Raw genomic sequence first — 14434 nt, forward strand, 5'->3', positions numbered from 1 at the left:
GGGCAAGTGAGGTAAATGCTCCAACTCTCAGAGAATTCCTATGAGCGTCATAGCATTTACCTCACTGGCCCGCAGTAGAAACTCTACCACATCTTTGTAAAAGGAGCCCTAAGATACTGTAACATGTATTTGTTTAATCTCTTCTTATATAATATTTTATTTCTGAAGTGTTTAAATGATTAAAGGACCCCTTTTATCAAGCCATGTTAGGGGTATTTTTTTTTTTTTTTTATCGTGGGCCACTGCAGTAAAAGCTTCGATGCTCATTGAATTCTTATGAGTGTAAGAGCTTTTACCGCAGTGGATGGCAATAAAAAACCATAACATGGTTTGATAAAAGGGGGCCTAAACTAGTTATAAAAATATACATAACTTTCTAAAGATACATTTATGTTGTTTCTTTGCAGCCTATTTTGCTATATTACTTAGGTTTAAAAAGATCTCACCACATAAGTACTGAAAGCCCATCTAACTGTTGACATTAAGGACTCCTTTTACGAAGGCGCATTAGGGCCCTAACGCGCGGAATAGCACACACTAGCCGCTACCGCCTCCTCTTGAGCAGGCGGTAGTTTTTCCAACTAGTGTGCGCTAATCCAGTAAGTGCGCTAAAAATGCTAGCGCACCTTCGTAAAAGGAGCCCTAAATGTTGCAGATTGCTTTAAAGTGGTTATTATGAGTCTCCCTTTCAGTTCACTTCTATTAATTATATCTGCAGTGCATTAAAATAAAATGGATGTGTTATTAAATTATGTATAACACTGAGGTTTAACTGTATTTTTTTTTTTTTACTACATTTCAGGTATCTGAATAGAAATGGGTAATTAGAAAGTGCTGCAGTACTGTGTAAACTAGCTTTGTGAAGCAAATTTATTATGTATGAAAATGGCAACTAGAAAACTATTTATCTTCTGATATGTATGAGGTGGGTGCTGAAAAGTTCTCAGCCCAAGCAATCAACTTCCTAAATTCTGAGTGTTATTTTGCCAATGTACCTGAAGAAAAGACCATTATCTTATTTCATTAAGTGCCAATTTGGACAGCACCCCCACGTAGGGACCTTATTTTAGAGAACCATTGGGATGAGTATTTATTTATTCAATTTTCTATACCATTCTCCAAGGGGAGCTCAGAATGGTTTACATGAATTTATTCAGGTACTCTTCATGTACTCAAGCCTTTTTCCCTCTCTGTTCAGCAGGCTCACAATCTATCTAATGTACCTGGGGCAATGAGGGGATTAAGTGACACAAGGACACAAGGAGGAGCATGGGTTTGAACCCACAACCTCAGGGTGCTGAGGTTGTGGCTTTAACCACTGCGTCAAGTATGTGTATTATGTATACGAGGGACTGCTGAAAAGTTCTCAGCCCAACCAACAATGTTGGGGAAATCTCCATCGAGGGCTATACACTTAGTCCAGCGATTTTCCATTTTTTTGTTGTCGGAAAAATATGGAATGAAAAAAGTGGAAGATTGCTGGACTAAGTGTATAGCTCTCAATGGAGACTGCCCCAACTTTTGAGAACTTTTCAGTGGCCCCTGGTATATGTATCCTATATAATAAAACCCTAAGCGCGCATGCACACTTAGGGTTTCGTGTTCCCTGCCGCCATGTTTTCTGATCCCTGGCCAGATTCTATTTTAGAACGCGTTGGCAGGGAACACTCTTGCCACTCCCCTCCTCCCGCCCTCACTCACCAACTTTCCCTGCCTGTGTCCTGGCCGCCCCGATTGCCCTCCGTGGCCGTATTCAGTGGCTTGATGTGGTGTGGAGTGGCGATGGTGGTGGCTGCTGGGAGGAGGGCTTTGAGCCACTGAAGATTCTCCCCAAAGCGCAGCAGAGGGTCAGGCGCTGTTTCCTTGAAGATCGCGGCCGGCTGTACCAAACTTCGCAGGCTGCACAGCACCTCGGTAGAACGTTTCCTCTGATGTACGCGATCGCGTCAGAGGGAACGTGCTACCAAAGTGCAGAGCGGCCTGTGAGGTTCGCAAAAGCCGGCCGAGATGCTCACAAGGCAACATGCTGGACCGGGGGAGCAGGTAACGGGTGCTGCTGACCGGGAAAGCAGGGAAGAGGAACCGGGGGAGCAGGGAAGAGGTGCTGCTGACCGGGGGAGCAGGGAAGAGGAACCGGGGGAGCAGGGAAGAGGAATTGGGGGAGCAGGAAAGAGGTGCTGCTGACCAGGGGAGCAGGGAAGAGGAACCGGGGGGAGCAGGGAAGAGGAACCGGGGGAGCAGGGAAGAGGTGCTGCTGACCGGGGGAACAGGGAATAGGAACCAGGGGAGCAGGGAAGAGGTGTTGCTGACCGGGGAAGCAGGGAAGAGGAACCGGGGGAGCAAGGAAGAGGTGCTTCTGACCGGGGGAGCAGGGAAGAGGTGCTGCTGACCGGGGAAGCAGGGAAGAGGTGCTGTTGGACCGTGGGGGGGAGGAGGGGGGGGGGTTAAAAATGGGTTTGGAGCTGGGGTCTGAAAATAGGGGACATGTGAGGGAAGGAGGCTTTACTAGCACCCGTTAATGCAATGGGCTTAAACACTAGTACTGTATTTAAAGAGTTAATATTTTAATTAAAACATTATGAAAGAAATGAGCAATAGTACATGAAATACTGGAGATATTGTACCACCAAAATATATTTGGGTTGGTTCTGCACTAAAGTTAAAGGATAAGCAATTTGGTAGAAAATAAAGTTTCTAGTTAGCATTTTCAAGTCCCCTAAGCCTGGTTTAAGAAATACTGATTGGTATATTGTAATTTTCTAGCGACAGTTTAAGAGAAAAATATACTTGTAATAAATTAGTTATTAAAGGAAGATTTATTTAAAATATTATATTTACATTTAAATCATTTTTATTGAACACCACAAATAGAAATACAAAACACAATAGAGAACAGATTTTTAGGCATAATTCAACTCCAATCCCCTACCCCCCCCCCAACCACCCACCCTTCCCGGGCAGCAGCAGCAGCAATCAACTCAAAATTAATAACAAAAGAAGAAAGCAAGGAGTAAACAAACTAAGTATTCCAAATTTGACTTTGTAAAATATTATATTTACAAAGAAAAACATCTTGAACTTTGTTTTGAATGTTCTAAAGAATCAGGTCAATTGTTTTACTTGCCCACAAATTTACTGTGTTATCTGTGAATCAATTTAGCTTTGAATTTATTTTCTCCTAATTGGTAGATTACAATAGACTTGGGGATGAAGTTTAAAATAAACAAGAAACATTATGGCAGCGACTAAAAGTCTATTAGCTTATATAAGGCCTATTTATGATCTTATATAAGGCGATTCTTTCCTAGGAAGTCTAGAGAATATGTGAATTCCCATTATGAACGTGATTGACCTTATATTTCGAAAAACCTACTGTAGCTTTAGAATCAAAATGTATAAGTGAATGCCCCTCTCCACTCAGTAATATCTGCTAGGCACATCTTCTCACAGGTGAAAAATATTGCAAGATTATTTTATTACTAAAGACTACTACAGGTAGACTTTTATGCATTCATGACACGCCATCACCGTATTGAAATTGGAATAAAAAGTATGAAAGTGCATTCTCCTTTTCTTTTTGCGTGCTTATGAAGTTTCAGCCGGTCCTTAAACAATGTATCCGAAACCAGGTTAAACGAGGCGATACGTTTTGCTACAGTAACCCCCTGCTAGATTATGCGCCTGCTTCTGATAGTGCTGCTTTGAACAGAGATCCAGCAACTCGCCTCCAACGCCTAATGTTTTCCCCTTTTGCAGTTGTAGGAATTTTATAGGCTCCACACGGCTCACGCTGCTCCCACCTTAGTCTTGCTAACCATGAGCCTCTGCGCTCCCGCTCCTACGTCGCATTGCGCGAGACTCGGAGAAATGGAAAAAAAAAAAAAAAGAATCCCCCAACGTCTCTCTCTGGTGGCTTGGGCAGTGCGCATGCGCACGCGCGCGGGCCTTGCTTCCCTGTCTGGTGGTGTAGGTGCTGGTGCTGTTGCTGTGTGCGTTCTGGTCTGGGGACAGTGTGGCGGCATGTTCCTCAATGAGTGTGGGACTTGAGTAAGGCTGAAAACAAATCGCTGGCGGGAGGGGGAGAAACAAAGAGCAAGAAAACAAGAGGGGGTCGCGTAACCACTCTTTTATGAATTTTTGTTTAACCCTTAGATGGTATCTGGCGAGCCGAGCTTGTCAGCGGAGGACGAGCTCTCGGATAGTATGAAGGAGATGATTGGAGGCTGCTGCGTTTGCTCAGACGAGAGAGGATGGGCCGAGAACCCCCTGGTTTACTGCGACGGGCACGGCTGCAATGTGGCGGTTCACCAAGGTGAGAATGGGTCTGGGGCGCGCGGGGCGGGGGAAGGAACTGTCATGTGATTGGGTTCTTCCTGCCCCCGCCGGACTCCGAGTTCTCTCTCTCGTGCCTCTTAAACGAAGAGAGGAAATGTTACCGATCTACTGCCGGGAGGCCAGAGATTTTTCTGTGCTTTCTTGCCATCTTTAATTCTCTCATTGCAAAGTTTGCATATCTTAGTAGGCCCGCACGTGCGTCTGCTCTCTGAGGATGTGTTTTGTGTAGGGTAGAAGGATATACGAATTAGGTATTTAATTGAGAGCACAGCTGCCAACTTTTCAGAAAGATTGTCGATGTTGCTCAACGTTGGGGGTACTCGAGCACAGAGCTGGCTTACGTTTGTGATGACTCAGGAGATGGGTCTCTTACTAAAGATTAGCTCATATTATCTGCCATAGGACCTATTTTATTTCCATGGCTTTATTGTATGTAACATGCTGCTGCTAGTCTTTAGTAAAAGACCCCACAAAATGACTTATTTGCAGTATATTTTCTATTTAAATTGGAAGAGAAATTGTTGCTCAATCTTTCAACCTTTTTTTAAAGTTTCATTGTTGATCCACAGTTCCATGTAACAAAATTAAAACATATCTTATAGTCTAATCTGATTGTGAATGGTGTTCATGGTAATATTACATTGCAGTAAACTATCTCGTCCAAAAGTGGAGAGTCTATCAAGTTGGAGAGACTATTCATGATAGGTAGTGTGATTGTGAAGGGAGGGAGTGACAGCAATTGGCTGTCTTAGAATTCCTTTTGGTAAGGTGCTTTACTGATTAGCACAGACTAAATGCTAAGATGCCTATAGGGATAAATGGGTGTCTTAGCATTTAGTGCACGGCAAGCCCACTTTAGTTAAAGGACACCTTAGTTTAATTTGTGTGGCTTGCAGGAAAGCAGCTCCTAGTGGCATCTGTTCTTCTTCTTGTTTTATTAACACCTGGGTTTGGGATGCAGTGATGAAAAATTGCCTATTGAAATTGAGTGTTATGTTGCAATACAGTTGAACTGTAGTGGAAGCAAATAAGAGTCTTACAAAGGTTTTGTTAGTATTGATTACATAGTTCTTTCATCTATGAAATCATGAAGCAGAGCAAACCATGCTTCATCCTATTTGGAGATACTGCCCTGAATATTAGTCGTGTCTACTTTCAGAACTGTAAAAGTTACCATTTTTGTAACTAGTTCAAAAACAAGTTGTCTAGTTACTGTTGCATTTTAGTTACTCTAGAAGTTAAAAGTTGAGCTGTATTGTTAAAACCACATATAAGATATAATCAAGATAAGGCAACATGTTGCATGCATTCCTCATGAGTGTTGTCATTGCCATGCTGTAAGTAGATGATAACCTCATGCTTAGATTACTGTAATCTACTTCTAACTGGTCTCCCACAGTGTCGCCCTTCCCCCTTGCAATCTGTGCAAAACTCTGCTGCACGACTCATCTTCTACCATCCTTGCTACACTCATGTCACCCCTCTCCTTAAGTTACTTCACTGGCTCCCTATCTGCCATCACATACAGTTCAAGCTCCTATTGCTGACTTACAAGTGTGTTCATTATGTTGCCCCTCAATATCTCTCCTTATACACCTCACAGAGAACTCCATTCCTCAGATAAGCTGCTCTTTCCAAACTTCATTCATTTCATCTAGCTGTCCACTATGCCTGAACTAAATTACCTGAGTTTGTCCGCCAAGCCCCTTCCCTTCCCTTGTTTAAAAGCAGACTGAAAACCCACCTTAACCTTTCTCCTCTGCCTTCCAAACATTCCCCTTAACTGTATCCATGACATCCTGTTTGTCTGTCTTGCCTGTTTAGATTGTAAGCTCTTTCAAGCAGGGACTGTTTTCTTCTTCTTTGTGACTCTGTAGAGTGCTGCGTACATCTGGTAGCACTATAGAAATAATTAACAGTAGTCGTGTGGGACTGAGTAGATAATGCCTTTAAATCTATGAGGAACTTCTGAGATTTGCATTATTTCCACATTGACATACTGAAAGCCAGAACTAAATGACCACTGATGAAAATTGTTCAGCCACAAGTATCAGTTTAGAACTTATTATTTTTTCTAAATTCGAGACATCATTTGTAATTAAATATACCTGTTTTTGTAATTGTAGAATTAAAGGTCAGTATGTTTGTCTTTATACAGGGCTTCTTTTACTAAGCTGTGAGAAAAGGAAAAAATTATGTTCTTACGTTCCTTTAGTCACAGCAGATGAATCCAGAGATGAGTGGGTCAAGTCTACCTACTAGCAGGTGGAGATAAATAACACAAAGCTGAGCTCTATCATATATATACAATGGTCTGCTCACTGGTATTTCTCTTAATAAAGCAGCAGGATCAACAAACAGGCCAATGGCACAGAACTCCCTCTTCACAGCAGCAGGAGCCATGACCAAGCCTAATAGCACAGAACTCACAGAACACACCTGGCCAATCCTGGGTTTAGGATACAAACAAAGTAAAAGTAGCAGAAAGGGTAGGACTCCTGGATTCATCTGCTGTGACTAAAGGAACAAAAATTATCAGGTGAGAACGTAATTTTTCCTTCCTTTTTATCATCAGCAGATGAATCCAGAGACTAGTGGGATGTATTAAAGCAGTCCTCAATGGGGCTGGACCTGGAACAGAATGAAATATACCAAGTCCAACTGAACTCCCAATAAGTATCAAGACCAGCCACAGGAAGCCAAACCGGCAAACTAGAACTCACGCAGGACCTAAGGAGCTGCACCAAAGATAGGTACAAATGCAATAAAAAAACAAAACAAAACCCAAGGCAAACAACTCATGGGGAATACACAGCAAAGAAGAAGTGGGGAAGGAACTGTGCCCATCAACCTGAGATAAAACAGTGTTTATTGAATACAATCCAGACCTGACACGGTCCATGTTTCGGCTTCAAAAAGGAAGCCTGCTTCAAGGGTACAGATGACAATCCGGTAGATGGCGCTGAAGCACTTAAACATCTATATCTCACAACATGAAAAACTTGGTGAGAACTCTTGGGAAAAGATAATGTATCACTCGGGAACTGCGTAGCTGCGTATACTGGATCAGCACTGGAAGAAACTGCAAGATATTTTATATGTTTTGTATTATAATAGTTGATTGTATTCAATAAACACTGCTTTATCTCAGGTTGATGTGCACAGTTCTTTCCCCACTTCTTCTTTGCCAAGGATAGGTACTGCATAGTGCAGAAAGACAGTTATTATTCAAGTGAAGTATGAGTACCCCAGGGAAGGCCAAAGCTAGATCTGCACCCTGCCTATGGCAGACTGACTTAGGAGTGCACACAACAGAAAGGGACAAAGCCGCCTAAGATGGATGTGCCCAGCCAGAAGCCCTGGAGGTGTGCTCCACATTAGAGAGTTGCATGGGGACAGAAATCAAACCCATCCCCGGTTTTGGTGGAATTCATTGTGCCATATTTTTAAAATGAAGAAATTATTAGCTATCCAACAGGGAGGTTATAAAAAATTAATTGAGGTTTGGGAGCCATTAACAAATTATTGTAAGGATTGATTATAATTAATAATTTATTAAGAACATAAGAACTTGCCTCCGCTGAGGCAGACCAGAGGTCCATCTCGCCCAGCGGTCCGCTCCCGTGGCGGCCCTTCAGGCCTATTGCCTGAGCAGTGATCCCTGACTATTTCTATAACTTACCTCTTACTCCTATCCTTATAACCTGCCTCTACTCCTATCTGTACTTACCTCTTACTCCTATCCCTATAACCTGCCTCTACTCCTATCTGTACCCCTCAATCCCTTTGTCCTCTAGGAACCTATCCAAACCTTATTTCTCCCCTTTTGTCTACTGAAGAATAGGGGTGGGTGGGGGGGATTAATTTTCAATTTTATGAGTGTAAGATTATACTGGAGGGAGGGTGGGAGGGAGAAATTATATTATGATTTCATTGAATGTATGATTAATAAGTAATATTACAATGTATATGATTGTATTATGAATCACTTGTTGAAAGTTTAAAAATGAATGAAGAAATTAAAAAAACAAACAAAAAACCCATCCCCGCTGGAATCAAATCCATTCCCGCTGGAATCAAATCCATCCCCGCTGGAATCAAATCCATCCCCGCCCGTCCCTATAAACTTCAGAAATAGTTATTTCATTTAATTATGCTACTGAATTAAAGGCTCTGGTAGAGACCCATTTACAAATAAGCAAAGACACTTTATTACTTTGGAAGAATACATATTTTGTAAACGGGTTTCTACCAGAGCCTCTAATGTAAATATAAAATATAAATATTCTGCTGATGAGGACCCCTAAGCTGTCAGCTGAGGACTTCTTCTGCAATTGGCTCCTACTGCTGACTGCCAAGCTTGGCAGTCAGCAGTAGCGTCCCTGAGTCACAGATACTGGCACCTCAGTGGCTCATGGATGCTGCCAGTGACTGCTGCGCTTGCTGGAGGGGAGTTCTGGCTGTCTCTAGAGGAGGTCCTTTGCTGGCGGTGCTTGGGGATCCCCACCAGCCACAGTAAGGATCAGCAAGTACTTCAACACTGTCGAAATAAAACCAGAAATGCATTTTCTTTTCTTTTCAACACAACACAAAGACATCTGCTATATACATTTCCCAAGGCTAATATATTTTAGTCAATAAAATCCGTTTTTTACCTTTGTTGTCTGGAAACTTATTTTTCCTTCAAGTTGGTCCCAGTTTCTTTTTTCCGCTTTCCCATCTTCTGTAAAGTCTTCTTTTTTTTTTTTTTTTTAAAAATCATTTTTATTATGAGTCAACAAGAGAAACAAGCAGAACACAGAAGAAAAATAAGCAAATCAATGGCAATCAGGGGAAGCGAATGACAAGCAGCACCAAGAAAAGAATATACAACATGACACTGCAGAACTTGCCAAGAAACAAAGGCAGCCAGTCTCTCACGTTGGCTCCATCATTTGCGTTTTCTCATAAAACAAGTCATCCCCCCTATCCCAACAGGAGGGGGAAAGTACGCCCACCAGGCAACACCACACCCATACAAACAAACACACTCATTCCAAGAACACACCACAGTCACACTCCCCCCTCCCTATCCCCTCCCCCACCCCATTCCGAGAGACCAGAGGCAACTGCAAAAACACCCTCCATAATGCCAGGTATGCCAGCACCTCAGGTTTAGTTGAGTGAGCATGGTAGCATAGTTCAAAGCGGGCCAATTCGATCATCTGGTTAATCCAGTACATCAAAGGAATAGAGTCCTCCTGAGTCTAGTGGTGCAGAATTGTTCTCTTAACCGCCAGTAAGGTCAGGTAAATGAAGCGCCGCTGAGGTATCGTGAAACCCTGTTCCTCCAACAGGACCTGATCCCCAAGAAGCAAAGTTCTGTAATCCCACTCAATATCATGTTGCAAGCTCCCCGATCTTTAGTGATGTAAGCTCTATGTAAGATTTTAAATTGAGTCTCCTGCCAGGCCGCAGATTTCACAAAGGCATACAAGGTATGGAAAAGGTCCAAAAAGGAGTTAGGGCCATACTGTACAGCAAGGTCCCTATTCCACCCAGCGCGTAAAACATCCAGTAACCTCTGGCAGCAGAGGACCGAACCACCCTGTACCAGACCGAAAGGGATCCCTGGGACTCCGGTACTCTGAAGAGGTACTCATCTAAAGATCCACAAGTCCAGTCCTCCCCAAACCGTTGATGAATGCTCTGGTAATAATGCCGTGCTTGTAAATAGGCAAAAAAATGTTGATTGGGAATGTCCCATTCCTTAAATTGAGCAAGTGAAACAAAGGCCCCTGTAGCTCCATCCACCATATGAAAAAGAGTAGAGGCCTCCCGAGTAGCCCATGTGGTAAACGGCGATCGACTCAAGCCCGGAGGAAAACTAGGATTACCCAAGAGTTGCAAAAAAGGTGATGCTATCGGGGAGCGAGCCTGTTTCCTACGCCATCATCTCCAGGCTAGGCAGAATGGGCACAAGAACCGCAATTTAGAAGATAGGGTTCCCCCGGTACCTCTGGGCATATGCAAAAGATTCAGAAAAGTAAAGGGTGCAACCAACCCGATATCCACCCTGCAGGAGAAAATCGTGCTACCCCTGTCACCCCCTCATGAACAAATCGCATAAGAGCCGCCACGTTATACACTTGGACATCCGGAAGACCCAGACCCCCCTCCCGCTTAGAAAGGGATAACTTTGCATAGGCCACAAAAAGGCGGAGAAAAGTGAACGAATTTTCCGATGTCGCATTGAAGTACCCAAAAGGGAACTGTTTGTAAAGGATACAATAATTTAGGTAAAAAGATCATTTTAATCAGGGCAGCCCATCCCAACAGGGACAACGGGAGATCGCGCTATGCAGAACAGAGGCCCTGTATTTTGTTTATAGCAGCCAAGACATTACACTTGTACATCACCCTCGGGTCCACGTGCAAATAAATGCCTAGGTAGCGCATCGGCTTACTCACCGGAGGGATCTTCAACCCAGCGTGCCAGGGCTCCCATCCCAGACCTGCCAAGGGCAGTAATTCCGACTTGTCACAATTCACCCGAAGGCCCGATAGATTGCCAAACTCAGCCACTAAACTCAACGCTACCGGTAAATGAAGGGGTGCTTGGTCCAAAAACAGCAAAATGTCATCCGCAAACAAGGTAATACGACATTCAGCACTTCCGAGAAGAATGCCGCGCAGCTCAGGACTAGCTCGAATCTTAATGGCAAGCGGTTCGAGGGCCAAGACAAATAACAAGGGAGAGAGGGGACACCCCTGTCGCGTCCTCCGACACAACGGAAAAGAAGGCGAAAGCCCCCCGTTGATAATAAGCCGAGCCTGTAGAGAGGTATAAAGAGCCTGGATCCAAGTGAGATAAGTCCCATCCAAACCAAACTCCCTCAGGACCCAAAGTAGATACTCCCAAGAAATACTATCAAAGGCCTTCTCCATGTCAAGACCAACTATCGCCGATGTGCCACCACCGCCCCTGTGCTCATGGAGTGCCGTCATGGCCTTAAGGAGATTCATAGAAGCGTACCGTTGGGGGACAAATCCCACTTGGTCACCCGCAGTGAGCTGGAGCAAAAACCAATTCAGCCTGGCTGCCATGATAGAGGCCATCAGCTTAACATCTTGATTGAGTAACGAAATTAGGCGATAAGAGCCCACTTGCGTAGGATCCTTCCCCGGCTTTGGGAGCAAAGTGATATGAGCTAGGTTACTACGAATACCGAAAACAGAGGTAGAAAGAAAATTGAAATAGCGCTCCAGAGGCTGAGCCAAAAGGTCCAGCAAGAGTTTATAGTATTCAGGGCCGAACCCATCCGGTCCCGGAGATTTTGTAAGTTTCAACTTCTTGATCCCCTGTCGTATTTCCTCCAGAGAGATAGGAGAATTCAGCTGCGCCACCTGCGCCTCAGATAGTCGTGGGACCTGAATGTCCCCAAAAAAGCGATCCCTATCCGCCTCTGTGAAGTCCCTCCGCGCATATAGGCGCTATAAAATTCCACAAATTGGTCTTGTATTTGAGCTTCCTGGTTGAAACACTCGCCCCGAGTGTTCTTTACCAATTTAATGATTTGTTTTTTCCGAAAAGGCCGTACCAGATTTGCGAGGAGTTTGCCCGCTTTACCCCCCCCCCCATTGATAAAGACGAAACTTCTGATAGAAAATATCTTGGCGAGCACATCTGTCCAAGATCTCATCGATCTGAAGACGAAGAGATTTAATATGCTGACCATCCTCCTTCATAAGTCCAACTCGATGCCTCCGTCGCAATACTGCCAGTTGTTCCGAAAGAGCGATAAGTTTCTCCCCCTGCTGTCTCCTTTTAGTGGCAACATATTGGATGATGTGACCCCTCAGTACTGCCTTGGAAGCATCCCTAAACGCCTCCGGATCTACATCAGAAGTATTATTGTGCGAGTCGTACTCCAACCAGCGAGCACGTAAACATGCCCAGAAATCCTTATCAGAGTATAGAGCAGTGGGAAACCTCCAAGTCCTATCCCCCCCCCTTTTCCGTAACTCTCAGAACCAGCACCACCGCCGAGTGGTCTGAAAGTGAGGTTTCTTCGATGGTAACTTTATCCACCCGGGGGAAAGTCGAGGAAGATACTAAGACATAATCCAGTCGGGAATACATAGAATGCGGATTAGAATAGAACGTGTATTCCCTGTTAAAGGGGTGGAGAGTCCGCCACGCATCCACCACCGCCAGATGGTCACATAAGAAATTGACCCCCCATAGGGGTGGAATTTCAGGGTAGCGGCCTGGCAGGAGAGCAATCTATGGTGGGATTAGCTGTAACATTAAAATCGCCCCCCACAATCAATTGGTACATAGGGTATTGCACTATCAGCCCCAACAGTCCAGAGTAAAAGCTGTGATTATAGACATTTGGGGTGTAAAGATTACAAAAAAGGAGCTGAGAACCCCAAAGCTCTCCCAAAACAATTATGTAGCGACCTTCCTTGTCCCGAATGGTCTTGTGAATGCATAGAGGGACCTGTTTATGGATCAGAATAGCCACCCCACATTGCCTACCATTATAAGAGGAGTAGCACACGTCTCCCACCCACTCCCTACGCAGCTTCTCATGTTCAGCACTGGTCAGATGAGTTTCCTGGAGAAAGGCTATGTCAACCTGATGTTTCCGGATCCATGTAAGGATTTTTTTTGCGCTTAATAGGAGAGTGGACACCATCCACATTAAGAGTGAGCACTGTCAAGTTAACCATAGCTACTCAGCAAAAACAACCACCACTGTACCCAAAAGATGAAAAAGGAAAAACAGACTAGAGACCTAGCCCCCCAGCCAGGCTCGTCTCCAGAGACTGGCAGTGCTCTGGCAGTACCCCCAATCTCTCTTCTGCATAGTCCAACCCCCCTACCCCACTGTCGATCCAGCCACCCCACATTCATTCACAACCACACCACAAGCATTCTCCCGAGCCCCCCCCTCCCCGGAAAGTCTTCCCTTAACATTCCAAGTTCCCATTCCCAAAAAGGACTACAACTCTCAGACCCCTAGCCTCTCTCCCTAACCCGTGAAAGGAAATGAGGAAAAAGATCCCACGGAGCTGTAACAATCACCCCACCCAGCCCCTCCATCAGGTCCTCAACCAGGAAATCAGAAATAGAAAACGACCCCTACCCCAGGGAAGCCTCCAAACCACCCACAGCCCCACAGTGTCCAAACTAAACCCCTCCAGTGCACCCCTCCAATCCAACCCCCTACCCTCCACTCCAGTAGCCCACCAGAGAGCTCCTCCCTCCAGAAAGCTAAAGAAGAACCCCCAGTATTTCGAACCCTGCTCCCCATATAAAATCCCAGGATAAAGAAGAGGTCAAAACTGAAAAGAGGATGTAAGATAAATAGGCTAATCAAGACAAACAGAGGCTGCTGGATAACAATGCACAGAATCAATAGAACAGCACAAAATTATAATGCAGGGAGATATCAAGAACTGTGAGGAGCCCCCAAATAGTAGGAGGGAGACCAGTCCTTACCGGGGTGAAAAATATACCCCCTATTACACCAACCCACATACCCAGCCCTCCCCAGAAGCCCAAGCCCGGAAAATGAGAGAGCATGATAGAAGAAGACAGTGGAGAAGGGATCCAAGGTGCCCGACCAGGTGGATCCTCAAAGGAAGTCAGTAGCCAGTCCATGTAAAGGTTGGTGAGTGTCTCCCTGGCCAGGAAGACGAGTAATAACATAAAATGGAGCAGACAGATACCCCATACCAAGCAGGAAGCGGTAGGGAGGTGCAGAAAAGGAAAAAGAGACAGAAAATCGGGGAATATACCCTGAGCCAGAAAAAGGAAAAAGTAAGTAAAAATGAAGCAGCTACACGGGGACACCGCCAGAGGATCAGCAAAGGTCTCTCACCAGGCTAATTGTCGATCAGTCTCCGACTCCGGCCTGCTGTGCAGCATGCGAGAAGCCACTCGCTCAACACGTTTTGCCAGAGGACACAAGGCTCCCCCCGCAGAACATAAATAGGTGTCCCCGGGTCAAGCGGCCCCCGCATAGCCTCAGAGGGGAAGAGAGCAGATAGGAGGAAAGGGACAGGAAGTGTAAGGCCAACCCGATCCTGCAGACTCCCCGCACAGTGT

The 14434-nt window shown here is 44.8% G+C and overlaps 1 protein-coding gene across 2 annotated transcripts in view; it reads left to right on the forward strand.

The window, feature by feature from the left end:
- The first annotated feature begins 3914 nt into the window (after window positions 1-3914).
- The window catches only part of MLLT10 (MLLT10 histone lysine methyltransferase DOT1L cofactor), a 692838-nt gene continuing 682318 nt past the window's right edge, over window positions 3915-14434 (forward strand). For both annotated transcript variants that reach the window (XR_004538143.1, XM_033931325.1), the window contains exons 1-2: window positions 3915-4047; window positions 4153-4312. Coding sequence is in view for 1 of the 2 variants with exons in the window: in XM_033931325.1 (XP_033787216.1) it covers window positions 4153-4312 (160 nt within the window). In the remaining variant the exon portion in view is untranslated. The remainder of the gene's footprint in view (window positions 4048-4152; window positions 4313-14434) is intronic.

The sequence above is a fragment of the Geotrypetes seraphini genome, chromosome 2, assembly GCF_902459505.1.
Source record: "Geotrypetes seraphini chromosome 2, aGeoSer1.1, whole genome shotgun sequence".
NCBI lineage: Eukaryota > Metazoa > Chordata > Amphibia > Gymnophiona > Dermophiidae > Geotrypetes > Geotrypetes seraphini.